The 20380-nt window shown below is 46.0% G+C and overlaps 1 protein-coding gene across 1 annotated transcript in view; it reads right to left on the reverse strand.

Annotated features, from left to right (window-relative positions):
- Positions 1-20380, reverse strand: part of LOC140391726 (coiled-coil domain-containing protein 83-like) — a 163326-nt gene that overhangs the window by 30747 nt on the left and 112199 nt on the right. The window contains exons 6-9 of the mRNA XM_072476498.1: positions 17729-17820; positions 14557-14625; positions 1971-2092; positions 1430-1524 (exon numbers count right to left, since the gene is read on the reverse strand). Of these exons, the coding sequence (XP_072332599.1) occupies positions 1430-1524; positions 1971-2092; positions 14557-14625; positions 17729-17820 (378 nt within the window). The remainder of the gene's footprint in view (positions 1-1429; positions 1525-1970; positions 2093-14556; positions 14626-17728; positions 17821-20380) is intronic.

Below are 20380 nucleotides of genomic sequence, written 5' to 3' on the forward strand. Positions count from 1 at the left end.
CATAGACAACGCACACCCCAACCATAGACAACGCACACCCCAACCAGACAACGCACACACCAACCATAGATGACGCACACACCAACCATAGATGACGCACACACCAACCATAGACAACGCACACCCCAACCATAGACAACGCACACCCCAACCATAGACAACGCACACCCCAACCATAGACAACGCACACACCATCCATAGACAACGCACACACCAACCATAGGCAATGCACACCCCAACCATAGACAACGCACACACCAACCATAGATGACGCACACACCAACCATAGACAACGCACACCCCAACCATAGACAACGCACACCACAACCATAGACAACGTACACACCAACCATAGATGACGCACACACCAACCATAGATGACGCACACCCCAACCATAGACAACGCACACCCCAACCATAGACAACGCACACCCCAACCATAGACAACGCACACCCCAACCATAGACAACGCACACCCCAACCATAGACAACGCACACCCCAACCATAGACAACGCACACCCCAACCATAGACAACGCACACACCAACCATAGACAACGCACACCCCAACCATAGACAACGCACACACCAACCATAGACAACGCACACACCAACCATAGATGATGCACACACCAACCATAGATGACGCACACACCAACCATAGACAACGCACACCCCAACCATAGACAACGCACACCCCAACCATAGACAACGCACACCCCAACCATAGACAACGCACACACCATCCATGGGCGACGCACACACCATCCATAGACAACGCACACACCATCCATAGACAACGCACACCCCAACCATAGACAACGCACACACCAACCATAGGCGACGCACACACCAACCATAGGCGACGCACACACCATCCAGACAACGCACACACCATCCATAGACAACGCACACACCATCCATAGACAACACACACACAATACACACACAATTTAATTATAAATTGTTCAGAAGTTACTAACTTTTGAAGGCATAAACATATAAATAATTAAATTTACGAAAGGGTTGAGAATTTATTTTGCTTGTGGAAGACATCAAAGCCTTGGCAGAAACTGCTGATAGCAGCAAAATTTATTTTTTTAAAAACGAAGTGGATAACTACATAAAGTCAAAAGGGCACCTGGCAAAGGCCATGGCATAGGTTTTCATAGACCCAACATAAATGTTTGAATGACCTCCTTCTGTTGCATAAAATTATATTATTCTACATCATTACATTTAAGTACTCCAGTAAAGTAAATCAAATGTTGAGAATGGAGTGTCAAATGTTCTGTACATTTAGTTATTAAGCAATCCCATATTTTCTATTTTATAGCTATAAATATCTTTATAACATTGAAGAAATTCATTTTTTTACTGAAATTAAGAGAGCCTGCATGTTATTTATGGGCAGCTTTTGTCGTTAATACCTAAAGGTAGACTTCTGAGCTCTAATTCGGCTACATCTTCCAGTACTCCACTGTCTTGGTCCTCCGGTCCAACTTCATGAATTTTAAATAAGTTCCTATGACCATCAGAAATAAAAAGAGTCATTAACTAACCATACAGTGTGAAAAACAAAATTATTTAGCATTTGTCAATTGGAAACCAAAACTAGTGGTTTTACTAGATCTAGCCTTGATGTACCCTCCAGGAATATAGTCAATATCATAAAGAATGGAGCTGCAGGCTACCAAAAATTGAATTTCTCCTCAAAAACTTTTCTAAATATTGTTTTGAGTGGTATTGTTTACATTTTGAGTTTACAGCAAGAATTTATAACATGATAAATTTGGTCAATACCAAAGCATTATAAATGTAAAAAATGAAGTTATAATAGATGTAATAAGCAAAAGGACCAGCATTTAAATGTCATTATATCATTAATAGATCTGTACATCCTTAATTTTGAGGAGGTAAGAAATTGATAATATATGGGGGGGTGGGAAGGTGGATGGAGTTCACCATTACCTGCATGTATTAAGGTCACTGATCTGACAATCAAACAGTTGACTCAAAACTTCCAGATTTTCCTCTTCAACCTTTTTAACAGCTTGCTCTAATTGAGCAACTTCCAGACTATATAGGTTTAGCTGCAATAGCAAAAAAATTATTATTGAAATTAGTTTGTATCAGAGTTTTACGAACAGTTGCAAACTGGCCTGGATTTGTCATCAATGGTAAAGCAAGGGCGCTGAACACTGACTGATGTCTCTCTGGCATGGTTCTCCCCTGCTCCATGCCAACTCCTCCACCCCAACCACAGTATAAATCTGATCCCATTTCCAGTTCTCTCTAGCTTTGACAGAGTCATCCAGAAATTTTATCTCCCTTCTCTCTCCACAGATGCTGACAGATCTACTGACATTGTCCAGTATTTTCTGTTTATTTCAGATTCCAGCATCAGCAGTAATTGCTTTTATCTACATGATTACAGTAAATCTAGACCAGGTCATGGTGGCAAGCTGATGCCATCTCCATTGAATTGTCTTGAGAATCTACTGCATGCTTTCCGTGCTTCCGTAGAATACACTTTGATTAGGCAGCAACAATGACAATCTCATATTGGGAAAGCCCATGATGGGCCTTCTGTACCAGGGTTGGACATTTACTGCTTTGACATTCACTTGACATTATTATATTACTTGGTTTAAGTAATATATGTCGTTACTAACGGTAGATGCTGTTGAAGAATACGCGAGCCTTCGAAGTAAACTGAAAGAATTTATTAAGTAATGATAAAACTAATAAATGAGTTTGACACTCTACTGAACTAACTCTAGCAATAAAGTAAGAATAACTAACTGTACAAACTGTATCTAGGTTACACGTGGTGTCTGGGCTGAGATTCTCTACCACACTGCTGTTCTCTGGTAACTCCTGCTGGAAAGAGCGAGAGAGCTTCTGGGAGCTCAGTTAATATAGCGAGTGTTGTAATGCCCTCTAGTGGTTATGTCACAGCTAGGTGTTGTGATTAACCCTTTAGTTACATGTCTGTCTACATATCATTACAGACATCTCCTCTAAGGCATACGATCTTCACCATTGATGAGCTACCTTTCAAATGGGCATTTCAGAAACCCCACTTTTTATCTGCACCGGAGTTGCCAAACATGCACCAGTCCGGTCTCTCCGATATTATAATAGAGCAGACAGTCAACCAGAACTCCAGGTAGCAAAGAAGGAAAGTTATGAATGAATATACACGGAGGTTCAAAAGGCGAATTAGAAATTGAAAGACCTTGTGCCAAACCCCCAGTATTTAAATCAGCCATTACAGAGGTGTTAAAAACTTGGGTAGAATATTACACCATCTTCCAAAGCCTCAGGATGACATAGGATTATAGGGGATAAGGGCAGGTGTAGACCCTTTGGCCTGCTGAGCCTGCTCCACCATTCAAACAGATCATGGCTGACCATCTAACCCTTGCACCATTGTTCTCACTACCCCCCTTTCCATTGACATCATTAGCATCCAAGAATCTACCAAGTCCTGTCCTGAGCATGCTCAACAATTGAGCTTCCACAGTTCTCCGGGTTAGAGAATTCTAAAGATTCACAACCCTCTGTCTGGAGTGAAGAAATTCATCCTCATCTTAGTCTTAAATGGCTTGCCCCTTATTCTGAGACTGTGCCCCCGGTTAGAGATTTACCAGCTTGGGGAGGCATCCAACCCACATCTCGCCTGTCACAACCTGCAAGAATTTTTAGTTAGAATGAGATCACCTCTCATTCTTCGGAACTCTGAAGAATATAGGCCCAGTTTCCTCGATCTCTCCTCATGAATCAATCCTGCCATCCTAGGGTGAACCTTCGTTGCACTCCCTCTATGGCAAACACATCCTTGCTACGGTAAGGAAACTAAAACTGTACGTAATAATAGACGTGATTTCACCAGGGATCTATAACATTGCAGCAAGATGTCGTTATTCAATGTCCTCAAATCCCCATTCCTGCCCAATTTCTTTTGAAGCCTCCTTGCATCCTCCTTACAAATCACAATCTCATCTAGTTTTTTGCCATCAGTAATTTAAAATATTAGGTTTGGCTCCCACATCTGAATCATTTATACAGATTGTGAACAGCTGTGGCCCAAACACTGTTCTGAGTGACTCCAGTTATAACAGCCTGCCATCCTGAGAATGGCCTGTTTATTCCTACTCTGTTTATGTTTGTCAACTGATTCTCAAACAATATATTTTTTAAATGTTGTTTTGTCCAAATTATATAAAACCTTACAAACGATAAACAATTTGGGGAGCAAACTCACAGAACAAATGTCAGAAGTCAACCTCCGATATTTCCAGGCCAGAACTAAGACCACCCATCCTCTGACATCGAGTTGCAGTGCGCAGGCAACGTCTTTGTGTGCGCACATTCAGAGGCTGAGCTACAAACCATCATTGATGCATTCACTGAGGCATAGGAGCGAAAGGGACTCGGACTAAACATCCAGAAAACAAAGGTTCTCTACCAGCCCATCCCTGCTACACAAAATTGCCCCCCGTCCATCAAGATCAACGGTGAGCCCTTGGACAATGTGGATAATTTCCCATACGTTGGGAGCCTCCTCTCGGTGTGAGCAGACATCGACGACAAAATCCAGCATCAACTCCAATGCGCCAGTGCAGTCTTCAGACGCCTGAGGAACAGAGTGCTTGAAGACAGAGACCTCGAACCCAGCACCAAGCACATGGTTACAGAGCATCCGTGGTCCCTGCTCTCCTGTATGCATCAGGAACATGGACAATGTACAACAGGCACCTCAAAACCGTGGAGAGATACCACCAATGTTGCCTCCACAAAATCCTGCAAATCCACTGGTAGGATAGGCATACCAATGTGAGTGTCCTCTCTCAGGCCAATACTGGTCATGTTCAACCAGCTGCGATGAGTGAGCCACATTGCCGGCATGCCTGACGCAAGATTCCCGAAACAAGTGCTCTACTCCAAGCTCCGCAATGGCAAGCGATCACTAGCAGGGCAGAGGAAACGCTCTGAAAGCCTCCCTATATAAATGCAACATTCCCATTAACATGTGATATTTACTTGCATTAGAATGCACAAACTGGAGAAAAAGCATCCACAAAGGCACCAATCACCTCGAGCGTCGTAGGGTGGAGCACGTGGAGGCCAAGCGAAAACAGCGGAAAGAGAGAGCAGAAACCATCCACCCACCTCATCGAACACCACCAGCCAAACCTGTGACAGAGTCTGCGGATCCAGGATTGGACTAATCAACCACCACAGAACCCACCTCCCCAAGCAAGTCATACTCAATACTGAGGGACTGCTGAAGAAGAAGAAAAAAAAAGAACAACCTTCAGGATAAAGTTTGCAGCGCATGAGAATCTCATGGCACCCAGTTGTGCAATTGTGACTAAAATAAGCTATTGTAGGGCAGCATGGTGGTGCAGTGGTTAGCCCTGCTGCCTCACGGCGCCGAGGTCCCGGCTCTGGGTCACTATCCATGTGGAGTTTTCACATTCTCCCTGTGTTTGCGTGGGTTTCGCCCCCACAACCCAAAGATGTGCAGGATTGGTGGATTGGCCACACTAAATTGCCCCTTAATTGGAAAAAATTAATTGGGTACTCTAAATTTTTTAAAAAGCTATTGTAAATGATGAACTCTGTGGCAAAACAGTGAGAATATAATGTGGAAACGTGTGAGGTTATGCACTTTGGTAGGAAGAATAGAGGCATAGAAAAGGCTTCGGAAATCAGAGCACAATAAGCGATTTTCATTTAATTTCATTTTTCACAAAGCGACTTGGTAGTCCTGGTTCAGGATTCTCTTAAGGTTAATGTGTATGTTCAGTCGGCAGTTAAGAGGTGGTGCCATAATGGCATTGTCACTGGACGAGTGAACCAGAGACCCAGAGTAATGCTCTGGGGACCTAGGTTCAAATCCCACCACGGCAAATGGTGAAATTTGAATTCAATTAAATAAAACAGGAATTTTAAAAAGTCTAACAATGACCATGAAACCATTGTCAATCGTCCGAAAACCCCATCTCGTTCACGAATAAAAAGTTTATTATTAATGTCCTTCAGGGAAGGAAATCTGTCGTCCTTACCTGGTCTGGCCGACATGTGACTCCAGACCCACAGCAATGTGCCCCATCATGGGGCAATTAGGGATGGGTAATAAATGCTGGCACAGCTTGTGATGCCCGTGTCCCATGAACGAATAAAAATAAAATGCAATGTTAGCATTCATGTTGAGATAGAGCAGGGATATACCGTTGAGGTTGTATAAGATGCTGGTCAGACCCCATTTGGAATACTGTGAGCAGTTTTGGGCCCCAAAGGATTTAAGGAAGGATGTACTGGCCTTGGAGCGGGTCCAGAAAAGGTTCACAAGAATTCTCCCTGGAATTAAGGCTTGTCATTTGAGGTGCGGTTGTGGACTCTGGGTCTGTACTCTATAGAGTTTAGAAGGATGAGGGGGGATCTTATTGAAACTTACAGGATTCTGAGAGGCTGAGAGTGGAGGTGGAGAGGATGTTTCCGCTAGTGGAAGGAACTAGAACTCGAGTGTCATGATATTCAGGTGAACATCACAGCACATACATACATACATAATGATGGACAGATCAACGGACCAATCAACACACACAACACGACAGCCAATCACAGACAAGAGCATACACAGTACAAAACAGGGAACACGACACTTCCTGGGCACTCAAGCAGGAGACGGCTCAGGGCACAGACCTCATTGCCAACCACTCAGACATTCACCATGTGCTGAGTACCAGAGTTTACTATGTTAATAGTTGATTGAAATAAAACTGCTTTGTACCATTCGCAACCGTGTTGGTTCGTCTGTGTATCAGAGTACCCAACACTTCATGATACCAGGAGTGATTTGACACCTACCCACAAATAGGCCATCCTGCGCCATGGACACCGTCAACACACCGCAGCCGTTGCAAGTCGCTGGGAACCTCGGCGTTAATTGGAAGCTGTTCAAACAGCGCTTCCAGCTCTTTCTGGAAGCCAACGAAAAAGAGAGCGCCTCGGACACCAGAAAGATTGCCATCCTCCTCACCACTGCAGGTCAGCACGCCATCCATGTCTACAACTCCCTGGTGTTCGCGGGAGGCGAGGACAAATCCAAATACAAGACGGTCCTTCTCAAGCTCGACCAACACTTCAACGTCGAGGTCCACGAGAGCTTCGAGAGGTATGTCTTCCAGCAGCGCCTGCAAGGTAAGGATGAGCTCTTTCAGTCATTCCTTACGCATCTCCGCATCCTTGCGCAGTCCTGCGGTTACGACACCACCTCAAATTCCATGATCCGGGACCAGATCGTTTTTGGGGTCACCTCGGGCACCCTACGCCAGCAGCTTTTAAAAATAGAAGGCCTCACCTTAGCCTCCGCAATCGAAGCCTGTGTCCTGCACGAAAACGCGACTAGCTGCTATGCCCAATTTCAGGCGACCACATCGGCGCGGCGGGGGTCCTACGCAGCTGGATCGGCGAGCCAGGTGCCCCACGAGGCCGAACGGGTCCAGGCAATCGGGTTCCTCCTGGCCCGCGGCCTGGACGAGGGCGGCCATTTTGCGCGCTTTTCGAGGCCTCCCGCGCTTGTGCGCGCCAAAACCACGCAGGCACGCTCGACGCAAGACCGAACTGCGCATGCGCAGTGGCACAACGACGCCATGACGTCACGACGTGTGGCAACTGTGGAGCTGCACATTTAAAGCGGCAATGTCCCGCAAGAACCCAACAATGCCTACGCTGTGGCAAGGTGGGCCACTACGCTGCTTACTGTCGAGCAGCTCAACCTGTCAATCTTCCACAACTCCGACAACCTCGCAGGAATGTGCGGACCATTCAGCCTCCCCATTACGAATCGTGCCCAGACGACATCCAGACCGGTGACACAGATGACCGAGACGCCTTCCGTGTTGCGGTCATTGATGGGAACCGAGTCAACACGATCAATCCGGGTGATGAATGGTGTGCCACCCTGACGGTCAACCGATCGCCGATAACTTTCTGCCTGGACACTGGCGCCTCCGCCAACCTCATAGCATAGTCAGCCTTCTACGCCATGAAGGTCAGACCACCAATTCGGCCGTCCCGGTGCAGGATGGTCGACTACAACGGGAACGTTATCCCGGCTATGGGATCCTGCCAGCTCCAGGTGACACACCACACACACACACGGCCACACTCTCGTTCGAGATAGTTGGCTCATCGAAGGACTCCCTGCTAGGCGCACAGGCATGCAAGGCTCTCCACCTCGTGCAACGAGTCCACTCTCTCTCTCTCTCTCTCTCCAGACGGCACGTCTGACTTCCCGGATGCAGAGTTCAACACACTGCTCCAATCGCTCCTCGCCCACAACCAGGAGGCATTCGAGGGCATGGGAACACTGCCATACACCTACAGAATTCGGCTCAAACCAGACGCCACCCCAGTCATTCATGCACCTCGCAGAGTCCCTGCACCACTCAAAGACGACCTCAAGCAGCAGCTGCAGGATCTCCAGGACCAAAGGGTCCTATCCAGGGTCACGGAGCCCATGCCGTGGGTGAGCTCCATGGTGTGTGTCAAGAAGCCCTCTGGCGAGCTCCGGATCTGTATTGACCCCAAAGACCTCAATAACAATATTATGAGGGAACATTACCCCATACCCAAACGGGAAGCGATCACGAGCGAAATGGCCCAGGCGAAAATATTTACGAAACTGGATTCCTCTAAGGGTTTTTGGCAGATCCAACTCGATCCATCCAGCTGAAAGTTGTGCACTTTCAACACCCCTTTCGGCAGGTTCTGCTACAACCGAATGCCATTTGGCATCATCTCGGCATCCGAGGTCTTTCATAGGATCATGGAGCAGATGTTGGAAGGCATCGAAGGGGTGCGCGTATACGTGGACGACGTCATCATCTGGTCCACCACACCACAGGAGCACATCTATCGTCTCCAATGCGTCTTTGCACGCATACGTGAAAATGGCCTGCGCCTCAATCGAGCCAAGTGTTCTTTCGGCCAAACCGAGCTGAAGTTCCTGGGGGGCCACATTTCCCGGTCAGGGGTCCGTCCGGATGCAGACCAGGTGAGCGCCATCACAGCCATGCCGCAGCCGGCAGACAAGAAAGCAGTGCTCTGCTTCCTAGGCATGGTCAACTTCCTGGGGAAGTTCATTCCCAACCTTGCCTCCCACACGACAGCTCTGCGCCACCTCGTCAAAAAGTCCACGGAGTTCCAGTGACAGCACTCACCCCAGCAGGAATGGGAGGAGCTCAAACTCAAGCTCACCACTGCACCGGTATTGGCGTTTTTCGACACGTCTCGTGCCACTAAAATCTCGACTGATGCCAGCAGTCCGGCATTGGAGCCGTGCTCCTGCAGCGGGATGACACTGCGTCATGGGCCCCGGTCGCCTATGCATCGCGGACCATGACCCCCACAGAGCAGCGCTACGTGCAGATCGAAAAGGAGTGCCTGGGCTTGCTAACCAGTTTAGACAAGTTCCATGACTACGTGTATGGTCTTCCCCGGTTCACTGTTGAAACTGACCACCGCCCCCTGGTCAGCATCATAAACAAGGACCTGAACGAGATGACCCTTCGCCTCCAGCGCATCCTACTTAAACTTAGGAGGTACGATTTCCAACTGGTCTACACCCCAGGGAAGGACGTTATCATTGCGGATGCCCTATCTAGAGCAGTGAGCACGCCGCCAGATTCGGAGGGGTTCGTATGTCAGGTCAAGGCGCAGGTGGCCTTCACATCGGCAAATCTGCCAGCTGACGACTCCAGTCTGGCCCGTATTCGCCGAGAGACTGCAGCCGAAGCCCTTCTACAATGTGTGATGCGCCACATGACGGGAGGGTGGCTCAAAGGGCAGTGCCCACAGTTCTACAATGTCCGAGACGACCTGGCCGTCATTGATGGTGTCCTTCTGAAGCTGGACCGGATTGTGATTCCGCACAGCATGCACAAGCTGGTTCTCGACCAACTACACGAAGGCCACCTGGGGGTCGAGAAGTGCAGATGGAGGGCCCGAGAGGCGGTATACTGGCTGGGCATCAGTGATGATATTGCCAATATGGTGCTCAACTGCCCCACCTGCCAAAGGTTTCAGCCGGCGCAACCTCCTGAAACGCTTCTGCCCCATGAGCTGGTGACGTCCCTCTGGGCGAAGGTGGGTGTGGACCTCTTTCACGTGCTCGGCAGGGACTATGTTATCATCGTTGACTATTTCTCCAACTACCCAGAGATCATACGCCTGCACGATTTGGCGTCGTCCGCTGTCATAAGGGCCTGCAAAGACACCTTCGCTCGCCACGGCATTCCGATGACTGTCATGTCGGACAATGGGTCCTGTTTCGCCAGCCAGGAATGGTCATCGTTTGCTGCCTCGTATGGCTTCACACACGTGACGTCTACCCCTCTGCACCCCCAGTCCAATGGAAAGGCGGAGAAGGGCGTTCACATTGTCAAGCGGTTCCTCTGAAAGGCTGCTGCTGCCGGATCAGATTTCTGCCTCGCCCTGCTGGCCTATCGCTCGGCCCCACTAGCCACTGGTCTCTCACCAGCCCAGCTGTTGATGGGTCGCGCCCTCAGGACCACTGCGTCTTCCATTCTGGCACCCACAATCAACCATGCTCCGGTACTGCACAGGATGTAATTGCAGCACGGTCACCAGAAGAGGTCATATGACACACGGGCAACTGATCTTCCCGCCCTGGCCCCTGGAGACGAAGTCCGCATCCACCTTCCAGAAGGTGGCTGGTCAGCACCTGCCGAAGTTCTCCGGCGTGTGGCTTCCAGCTCATTCCTGGTTCGCATGCCTGATGGATCCGTTCATAGGCGCAATTGCCGGGCTCTTTGCCTACTTCCACACTCGCTACGAGACCTTACACTGACACCGTGCCCTCCTGTTGTTCCTGATATCGACTTTGTGGAGCTGCCTGCTACCATGCCCCTTCCATCGTCGCTCGTGGCCAGGCCTGTTCCTCAGCCGGTGGTTCCAGACCTACCCTTGAGGCGGTCAACCCAAATTCGTTGCCCACCTACTAGACTGGACTTATGAGACTGTTTATACATTGAACTCATCCAACCACTGTGTTAATATGTTTATGTTCTTATCGTTACAGGAATTTGTTTTATCGTTCAACATTTCCCCGTTCTTTGTTATGGTACAACCTCGTTATAATGTCACACCCGCCATCGCCCCTTGTATATAGTTAAGCCCCATGTACATGCTGTAAATATTACACACACACACATTTAGCTGCACTCAGTACACATCTCTATTTATAACCACGTAGGCATAATCTTGTAAAAAAAGGGGGGATGTCATGCTATTCATGTGAACATCATAACACATACATACATACATAATGATGGACAGATCAACGGACCAATCAACACACACAACACGACAGCCAATCACAGACAAAAGCATACACAGTACAAAACAGGGAACACGACACTTCCTGGGCACTCAAGCAGGAGACGGCTCAGGGCACAGACCTCATTGCCAGCCACTCAGACATTCACCATGTGCTGAGTACCAGAGTTTACTATGTTAATAGTTGATTGAAATAAAACTGCGTTGTACCATTCGCAACCGTGTTGGTTCGTCTGTGTATCAGAGTACCCAACACTTCATCGAGAGCACACCCTCAGACTTAAGGGACGATCCTTTAAAACGAAGATGAGAAGGAATTTCTTCAGCCAGAGGGTGGTGAATCTGTGGAACTCATTGCCACAGAAGTTGTGATGGTCAAGTCACTGAATGTCTTAGATAGGTTCTTGATTAATAAGGCAATCAGGGTTATGGGGAGAAGGCAGGAGAATGGGGATGAGAAACATATCAGCCATGATTGAATGGCAGGGCAGACTCTGGACCAAATGGCCTAATTCTGCTCTTATGTCTTTTGGTTTTATGGTTTGAAAGATTGGTGTTCCGGTGCAGGGAAGCAAAGTGAAGGGAAGAACCTAGCATCTTGCTTGTGTTGCCCCTCAAAAAGGGGGAGCAGTTCAGAGCAAGAATTGAAAGATGGATGATTTGCCTAAAGGATAGGATCAGTGCTGTCAAAGTTGGGGTCACGAGTGCACTCAATGACACTTCGCACTCAAGGAAATCCAGCAATGGCAGGGAATAGTGTTGATCTAGCCGCCCGGCAGTCTTCAGCGGTTTGAAAGACTGAGGGTGCTGAGTGGGAAAGGGAACAGTCACAGTCAAAGTGCAGAGTTGTATCAGTATGGGGACAGGTCCAGGGTCGGGGTTGGGTTGCGCAAGCTCTCATGGGCATGGACAAAAGCATTGAAGAGGATAACCAGTTCAGTGTGTGCATTGGGATGGTCAATCATCCAAGCACAGGGACATTATAATGGGGTCCAAGGGAGTTAGGGGCGGTTCAAGGGAACAAAGGAGAAGAGAGAGGAAAGGTTATGCTGGGTGTGTCAAGGGTTATGGGTGACAGGAGGAGGAATATAAGGTTCAGTAATGGGTTTTAGGTCACACACACAATACTTTTAGGGTCTCATGTTAAATGCAGCTTTGCTGAATATAAGTGGGAGGAGAATCATTTTGGGTGGGTGGAACTCATGTTGTATACAATTGGTCATATAAAGGGACTCCCTAATATTTCATGAAATGGATGAGATGCATGGATGAATGTGCACTCGCATGTATGTCTACTCTCTTTACACCGTGCAATTGCTGCCATAACCATAGGTCTCTATTATATATGTGGGTTGATATTGTTGTACTGTTGCATGGTCCCTTTAAGAGCTGAGTCTCATGATAGTCTATGACATCATTGGCTATTTTGCGGGCTTAGGGAGAATCTAGACCCTTTGTACAGTTAATAACCATCTGTTAAACCTCTGTTGATTATTGCTTTCAACCCACGTGCTTCAGCAGTTATTTTCTTTTCTCCTGCAAATACCATACACAACAGTCTCATTTACCTGATATTTCTGAAAATTTGGGAGTAGGAGGAGGGAATGCAAAAGATAGTTCTTGCTGTCCAAAAGGCTGCAAGGTTAACAGCAAGCAGCACAAGAAAGGGAAGATAGTCTGGATGTGATCCAGGGAATGCATTGGTGAAAATGGACACTGGCATGTTAGCACATCCAGAGGACAAGAACAAGCTATCTACAGATATCAGAGGCGTTGCTCGAGACACAGAGGACATCCCAGGAAATGGTCACTGAGATCTGTTGGATCGTTCATCAAGCCATGCAGCCATGTGCATTTGGTCGGAACACTATGCCAGTGGCCCTCAAGGTTACAATGGGGTTCAATTTCTACACCAGTGGTGGTTCTCAAGATGTGAAAGGTGATATTTTTGGCATCTCTCAGGCTGTCACACGGGTGCATAAACGAGGTGATCTATTTAGTTGTGTCAATGTATTTAACCACTTTGAAAACGCTGAAGACTGCCAGGTGGCTAGGTCAACAATATTCCGTGCCAGTGCTGGGTTTCCTTGAGTGGCAAAGTATCATCGACTGCACTCGTGACTATTAAAGCTCCCTGGAAACAGCCAGCTTCATTTGTACATCGTAAAGGGTTTCACTCCTTGAAAGTACAACTGGTGTGCAACCACAGGAGCAGAATAATGCAGGTATTTGCCTGTTTCCCCTGGTAACTGTTACAATGCATACATCATTGTGGCACAGTGGTTAGCACTTCTGCCTCACGTCGCCAGGGACCCGGGTTCAATTCCAGCCTTGGCTGACTTTCTGTGTGGGGTTGCACGTTCTCCCTGTGTCTGTGTGGGTTGCCTCCCACAGTCCAAAGACGTGCAGGTTAGGTGGACTGGCCATGATAAGATTGTCCCTTAGTGTCCAAAAGGTTAGGGGGTTACAGAGATAGGGCGGGGATTGGGCCGAGGTTAGGGTGCTCTTTTGGCGGATCGGTGCAGACTCGATGGGATGAATTGCCTCCTTCGGCACTGTAGGGATTCTATGATCATGCACAACTCAAGGCTTCCATAGCATTTTGAAGCCCCAGCCCATGCAATATTTAATCAGCTCTGCAGATCAGATATTTATCCAGAGGATCCTCAAAGCCTATTCTTTATACAGCTTAGATCCATGTACAATAAAAACTCCGTTCATTTGAAAATAATTGAAATTACTCATATGGATATTCAAATAATCAATTTGTTATCTGAGGAATAGTGGCTGAGACTGATATTGTACAATCTTCAGTGAACAGCTCCAGTTCTGATCTTGTGATTGAGTAAAGGTCAGAGTTGGACATCAGATGCTGCCCTGAGGATCGCCTGTGGCTTAAATGATCGGCTTCCAAAAACCACAACTATCTTTCTTTGCGCCAGGTAGGATTCCCCTGATCTGAATCCACTCGAATAGATAAATGTAACATTCAGAAGCACAATGCTATCCAGGACACACAAGTTTAGTTGATTAGTTCCTGCTGTTGGACTCAAAAAGGAAACTTTTGCACATGGTCTATAGAAGAAATAGTTTGATGGGAAAAGGTGTGTTTGTGTTCTATACTTGGAAATGTAACTAAAGAACGTAAGAAACAGTTTTAAAATACTTCACATTTGCTTACCTCTTTCTTTAGCCATGCATTTTCCTTTACCTGTTGGCGGCTGTATCTACCCATATAACTTAAGGCAGTCTGAACAGAAGAGTAAATACATTTAAATAATTACATTGTTATATTTTGTCAAGATACTACAGTATATAATGAACTATTTTTCCACTGCACAAGGAGAATCAACAAAAACAAAATTGATCAAAACAAAGTAATAATGCAGGGCCAGTCCCAGTTATTTGGATAACCCATAGAGTTATAGATGTTTACAGCATGGAAACAGGCCCTTCGGCCCAGTTTGTCCATGCCGCCTATTTTCTATCACTAAGCTAGTCCCACTTGCCCGCATTTGGCCCATATCCCTCTATACACCCTGCCCATGTAACTGTCTAACTACGTTTTAAAGGACAAAATTGTACCCGTCTCTACCACTGCCTCTGGCAGCCCGTTCCAGATGCTCACCACCCTCTGTGTGAAAAAAATTCCCCTCTGGTCTCTTTTGCATCTCTCTCCTCTCCCCTTAAACCTATGCCCTCTAATTCTAGACTCCTCTAACTTTGGGAAAAGATGTCGACTATCTACCTTATCGATGCTCCTCATTATTTTATAGACCTTCATAAGATCACCCCCAAGCCTCCTACGCTCCAGGGAAAAAAGTCCCAGCCTATCCAGCCTCTCCAGCCTCTCCTATAGCTCAGACCAGCAAGTCCTGGTAGCATCCTGTAAATCTCTTCTGCACTCTTTTTCTAGTTTAACAACATCCTTCCTATAATAGGGTGACCAGAACTGAACACAGTATTCCATGTGTGGTCTTACCAAAGTCTTGTACAACTTCAACAAGACGCCCAACTCCTGTATTCAACATTCTGACCAATAAAACCTAGCATACTGAATGCCTTCTTCACCACCCTGTCCATCTGCGACTCCACCTTCAAGGGGCTATGAACCTGTATTGCTATATCTCTTTGTTCTGTAACTGTCCCCAACTCACTATCATTAGCTGAATAGGTCCTGCCCTGATTTGATCTACCAAAATGCATCATAATGCAACACAATGTGAGCCACATAATCATGAACAGAATGCGGACCATACAGTCAAAAAGTACACTATAGAAGTAAATGCTTTCACATCATAATGATGGCTCAGAATTTCCAGTGCACACCATTATCCCAACGTGATAGTTTCAGGGTGTTATGGCATGACTTATTATGTTAGTTTGATGTCACGCCCAAGTTTTCTGTGCTATGTGCAATATTCTTCTGGAACCATTGTCAAAACCCTAAAATATTGACTATATAATTCCGTACTCGAGGAACAGCACCTCATCTTCCAATTAGGCACGTTACAGTCTTCTGGCCTTAACGTGGAGTTCAATAACTTCAGACTATGAACTCTCTCCTCCACCTTCACCCCATTTTTATTTCTATCACTTTATTTTCATTTCTTCCATCGACCTGTTTTTCTCTCACCATTGTCACCCACCCCACTTGGGCCATCTGTTCCTAGTTACCCTTTCACACACTGCTTATCTTTGTTCTGCCAGTTACACATTTTAATCTCTTTATCCGCCATTCAGCCCATCGAGTCTGCTCTGTCATTCAATGAGTTAATGACTGATCTGATATGACAATCCTCAACTCCACTTTCTCACTTTATCCCCATAACCCTTGATTCCTTTACTGATTAAAAATCTGTCTATTTCAGCCTTGAGCATACCTAACGACCCAGCATCTGCAGCCCTCTGTGGTAAAGAATTTTACAGATTCACTACCCTCAGAGAGAAATTTCTCCTCATCTCCATCTTAAATCAGTGACCCCTTACTCTGAGAATATGTCCTCTGGTCCTGGTTCCCACAAGGGGAAATAACCTCTCGGCATCTACCCTGTCACACCCCTGAGAATCCAATATGTCTCAATAAGGTCGCCTCTCATTCTTCTAAACTCCAATGAGTGCAGGCCCAACCTATTCAACCTCGCCTCATAAGAAAATCACTCCATACCTGGGAACATTTAATTTCATTAAGACTATCCACAGTATCCCAGGTGTAGTCTAACTCGTGCATTGTATAGTTTTAGCAAGATTTCCCTATTGTTACACTCCATTCCCTTTGAAATACAGGCCAACGTTCCATTTGCCTTCCCTATTATCTGTTGAACTTTCATGCTAGTTTTTTGTGATTTATGCATGAGGTACCGTCAAATTCCTCTGCTGCAGTTTTCTGCAGTCTTTCTCCATCTTTTATTCTTCCTACCAAAGTGCATAACTTCACATTTTCCTACATTACTTTCCATCTGCCAAGTTTTTGCCCACTCACATAACCTGTCTATATCCCTCTTTAGCCTCTGTGTCATCCTCACCACCAACCCTCCCACCTATTTTTGTGTCATCTGAAAACTTTGCAATCGTACATTCACATCCCTTGTCGGAGTCAGTTAAATATAATGCAAATAATTGTACAAGTTGTAAAATATTTTGGCTAGGTTTATATAGCAAATTGGATGATCATATCTTTATGAGTTTATAAAATACAACAAACGTTAATGGAAATTAGTTTATATTAATTAAATCTATTGGAACTTGAATGCAATAATCATTTTCATATTTGGAATATTGCTAAATAAATGCCCAAAACAGTAATTAGTAACATTATTGACAATAAATTGTCAAATTATCTGAGGGGATTTTTACAAACATATCTATTGTGAATAAAAGTTGAATACAACACATTTCTGAGCAATGAGACCAGGACTCCTTGGATTGCCAGTGTCATTGCTGCAACATATGATTTAATTTCTCAGGACATTTTGGCCTTGCATCAGTGAGGAGGAATTGGGGCCATCAATGATCATTGTTAATAACGTCAGCACAGCTCATTCCTCGGCACTATTTGTCTGACTTGTTACTATTTTTAATATTGAGGGGAATGATGAACCTTACTATTAAGATGTGGAGATGCTGGCGTTGGACTGAGGTGGGCACAGTTACAACACCAGGTGTATCTGATGAAGGAGCTGCGCTCTGAAAGCTAGTGATTCCAAACAAACCTATTGGACTTTAACCTGGTGTTATAAGACTTCTTACTGTGCCTCACTATTAGGTTTTAGGAATCAAAGTGGTGCATCACAAGAGTTGCAATGTATTGTTACACACTCAGAACAAAATGATAAACTGAACCTTTTAGTTACCTGTGCAGCAAGTGCCTTTTTTTCATTCATTTGCATCTTTGTTAATCTGTCGATATCTTCCTTTGCTCTAGCTAAGGCTCTATGGAAATGATCTTTTAAAATAAAGGTAAATTTAAACATGAAAAAATCAGTTGCCCTATAACTTTAGGTAAATTACCGCATGGTGTAGTGTTAACCCTTTTAGCTCAGTAGATCCCATATTCAGTTCCTTGCATGTATTGAGTTTGCAAAACTCACCTGGAGCATGAGCATTAGTGCTGCAATTAGCCTTCCTGCCACCAAGCTTCATAGGTGAAAACTAACCAAAGTCCCTACTAATTATCCAGTGGCCCCCTGCTGCATGGTTGTCAGAAGAGGACCGGAATAGGTCTGTGTGATGGTTCTAATGATAGAATATTTTTTAACAGTCTTTTGCCATGTCCACATATAAAAAAACAGTCTATTGGACTGCTTTGTATGGGATAATTCCTTTTCATGAAGCTATACATTACCAAGAGTCAGATATTTGATTTGATTTATTGTCACATGTACCGAAGTACAGTGAAAAGTATTTTTCTGCGGCCGAGGGAACGTACACCGTACGTACATAGCAGACAAAAAGAATAATAGACAGTACATTGACAAATGGTACATCGACAAACAGTGATTGGTTACAGTGCGGAACAAGGGGCCAAACAAAGCGAATACATGAGCAAGAGCAGCATAGGGCGTTGTGAATAGTGTTCTTACAGGGAACAGATCAGTCCGAGGGGGAGTCATTGAGGAGTCTTGTAGCATTTCAGGCTAATTAAAGAAGAATACAAGGTAGAAACCTATTCTAATGTTCACTTGGAAAAAATTCTATCCACAATTTTATACAATATAGAAAGATATGACTTAAGGCAAAGATAAACCTCTATATTTTATTCTCTGCAGTTTGGTCACAGGATCTAATGGATGCTGACTGCCAATAAATAGTTAACTTAGTTATTTGGAAATGCCTCTAGCTGTTGACTAGTCAGAACTTAATTTGGCATCGGTCCAAGTAAATTCTTCCAGCTAAAGAGTTCAGTTTGGTTCACTTGATATTATTGTCTCTTCAGAGTGAGAAGGTTGTGGGTGCAAGCCCTACTCACCTGAGGGAAGGCAACATTGTCAGAAATATTTAAACTAAAGCCTCATTTACTTGTACATGTAAATGTAAAAGATCCCATCTGTTACACATGAGATTTTATAGTATGTTTTAATTTACAGTAAAATGGGAGTAATGTAGGGAAGCATGCGATCTGCTATGAGTTCTGCCCAACAATAAGCCAGGGACTTCCAGCGGCGGACAGGAGCTGAACGGTCGCACCGTTCTCTCCGATGTCTCTCCTGGAAACTTCTCATTAGCTCCCGTTCGACGGTTAAAAGGGTCCAAACATACAGAAAATTGAACCAACCGAACCCCCATCTATAATCCACCCGATTTGAGATGCCGGCGAACCAGCAGCCAAGCAGCAAAAGCAAGGAAAGGAAGACCCCCAAACCCAGAACAGGGAGACCCCCTGATTGGCAACGCAAACCTGAACATGGCTGACCCAGCAGTGTTGCTAACGTTGACCCAGTCATTGATGGAGAAACTGATGGAGTTCATTTCCACAGAGCATGGCAATAGACACCGCACTGGCCCCCATAAGGGGAATGTTGGTCAGTGTGGAGCAAAGACTGGAGGCCCAAGAAGTAATGGTCCGAGACCTGGATAAAATGACCACTGACCAGGACGAGTGGATCGCCTCACTCAAGGCCGAGGTTACAACATTGGTGGCACTCAGAAGGTGCTAAAGGGGAAGGTGAACGACCAGGAGAACAGGTCCCGATGGCAGAATCTCCAGATTTTGAGCTACCAGAGGGCACAGAGGATAGGAGCCCAATGGAGTTCACATCGAAGATGCTCGGAAAACTAGTGGGCGTGGAGGCTCCACCAAACCCCTAGAAGTAGACCAGGCCCACAGGTCACTTCACCAAATCGTGGGAAATTCAAAGCTCCACAAGTGCCAAGATAAGGAACGGGTCCTGAGGTGGGCGAGAACACGTGGTCACTTAAGTGGGAAGGACCACACCATTTGGATTTACCAGGACATTGGAGCCGATCTGGCCAAGCACCGGGCAGAGTTTAACAGGGCAAAAGCTGCACTCTTTTAAAAACAAGGTGCGATTCAGCATGTTATAGGCGGCAAGATTGTGGGTCACACAATGACAGGGACCATGATTTTAATATGCCAGAGGACGCGAACAAGTTTGTACAGAAGACGGACTCAGGAGGAAATAATTCGGGAAGACACAAAAATATAAAGATTTGTGAATGGGGTGCGGAGGTGCAAAGGGGAAACTGTATTTGGGGATGTATGCTCTTTTCTCATCTATATCTTTCCCTCCCACGATGGATTGGTTCTGCGCTAGATCGGGCTGGTTGGATGGTCGCAGTCGAGCTCTATGTGCACACCAATTAGGGCGCCGCCGGTCCTCTGACCCGATATCCCGCTGGGCATGCAATCCTTCACATGTCGCTTTGCCCATAGACCGTCACTATGAACTGGAGCAAGGGGCTCGAGAGGCACCAGAGATTGAGCCAGGAGGAGGGACCCCCCACCCGGCAAGGGGCAGGGACGAATCCCCCAGGATTTCTCTTTT

Source organism: Scyliorhinus torazame, chromosome 15, assembly GCF_047496885.1.
Source record: "Scyliorhinus torazame isolate Kashiwa2021f chromosome 15, sScyTor2.1, whole genome shotgun sequence".
Classification (NCBI taxonomy): domain Eukaryota; kingdom Metazoa; phylum Chordata; class Chondrichthyes; order Carcharhiniformes; family Scyliorhinidae; genus Scyliorhinus; species Scyliorhinus torazame.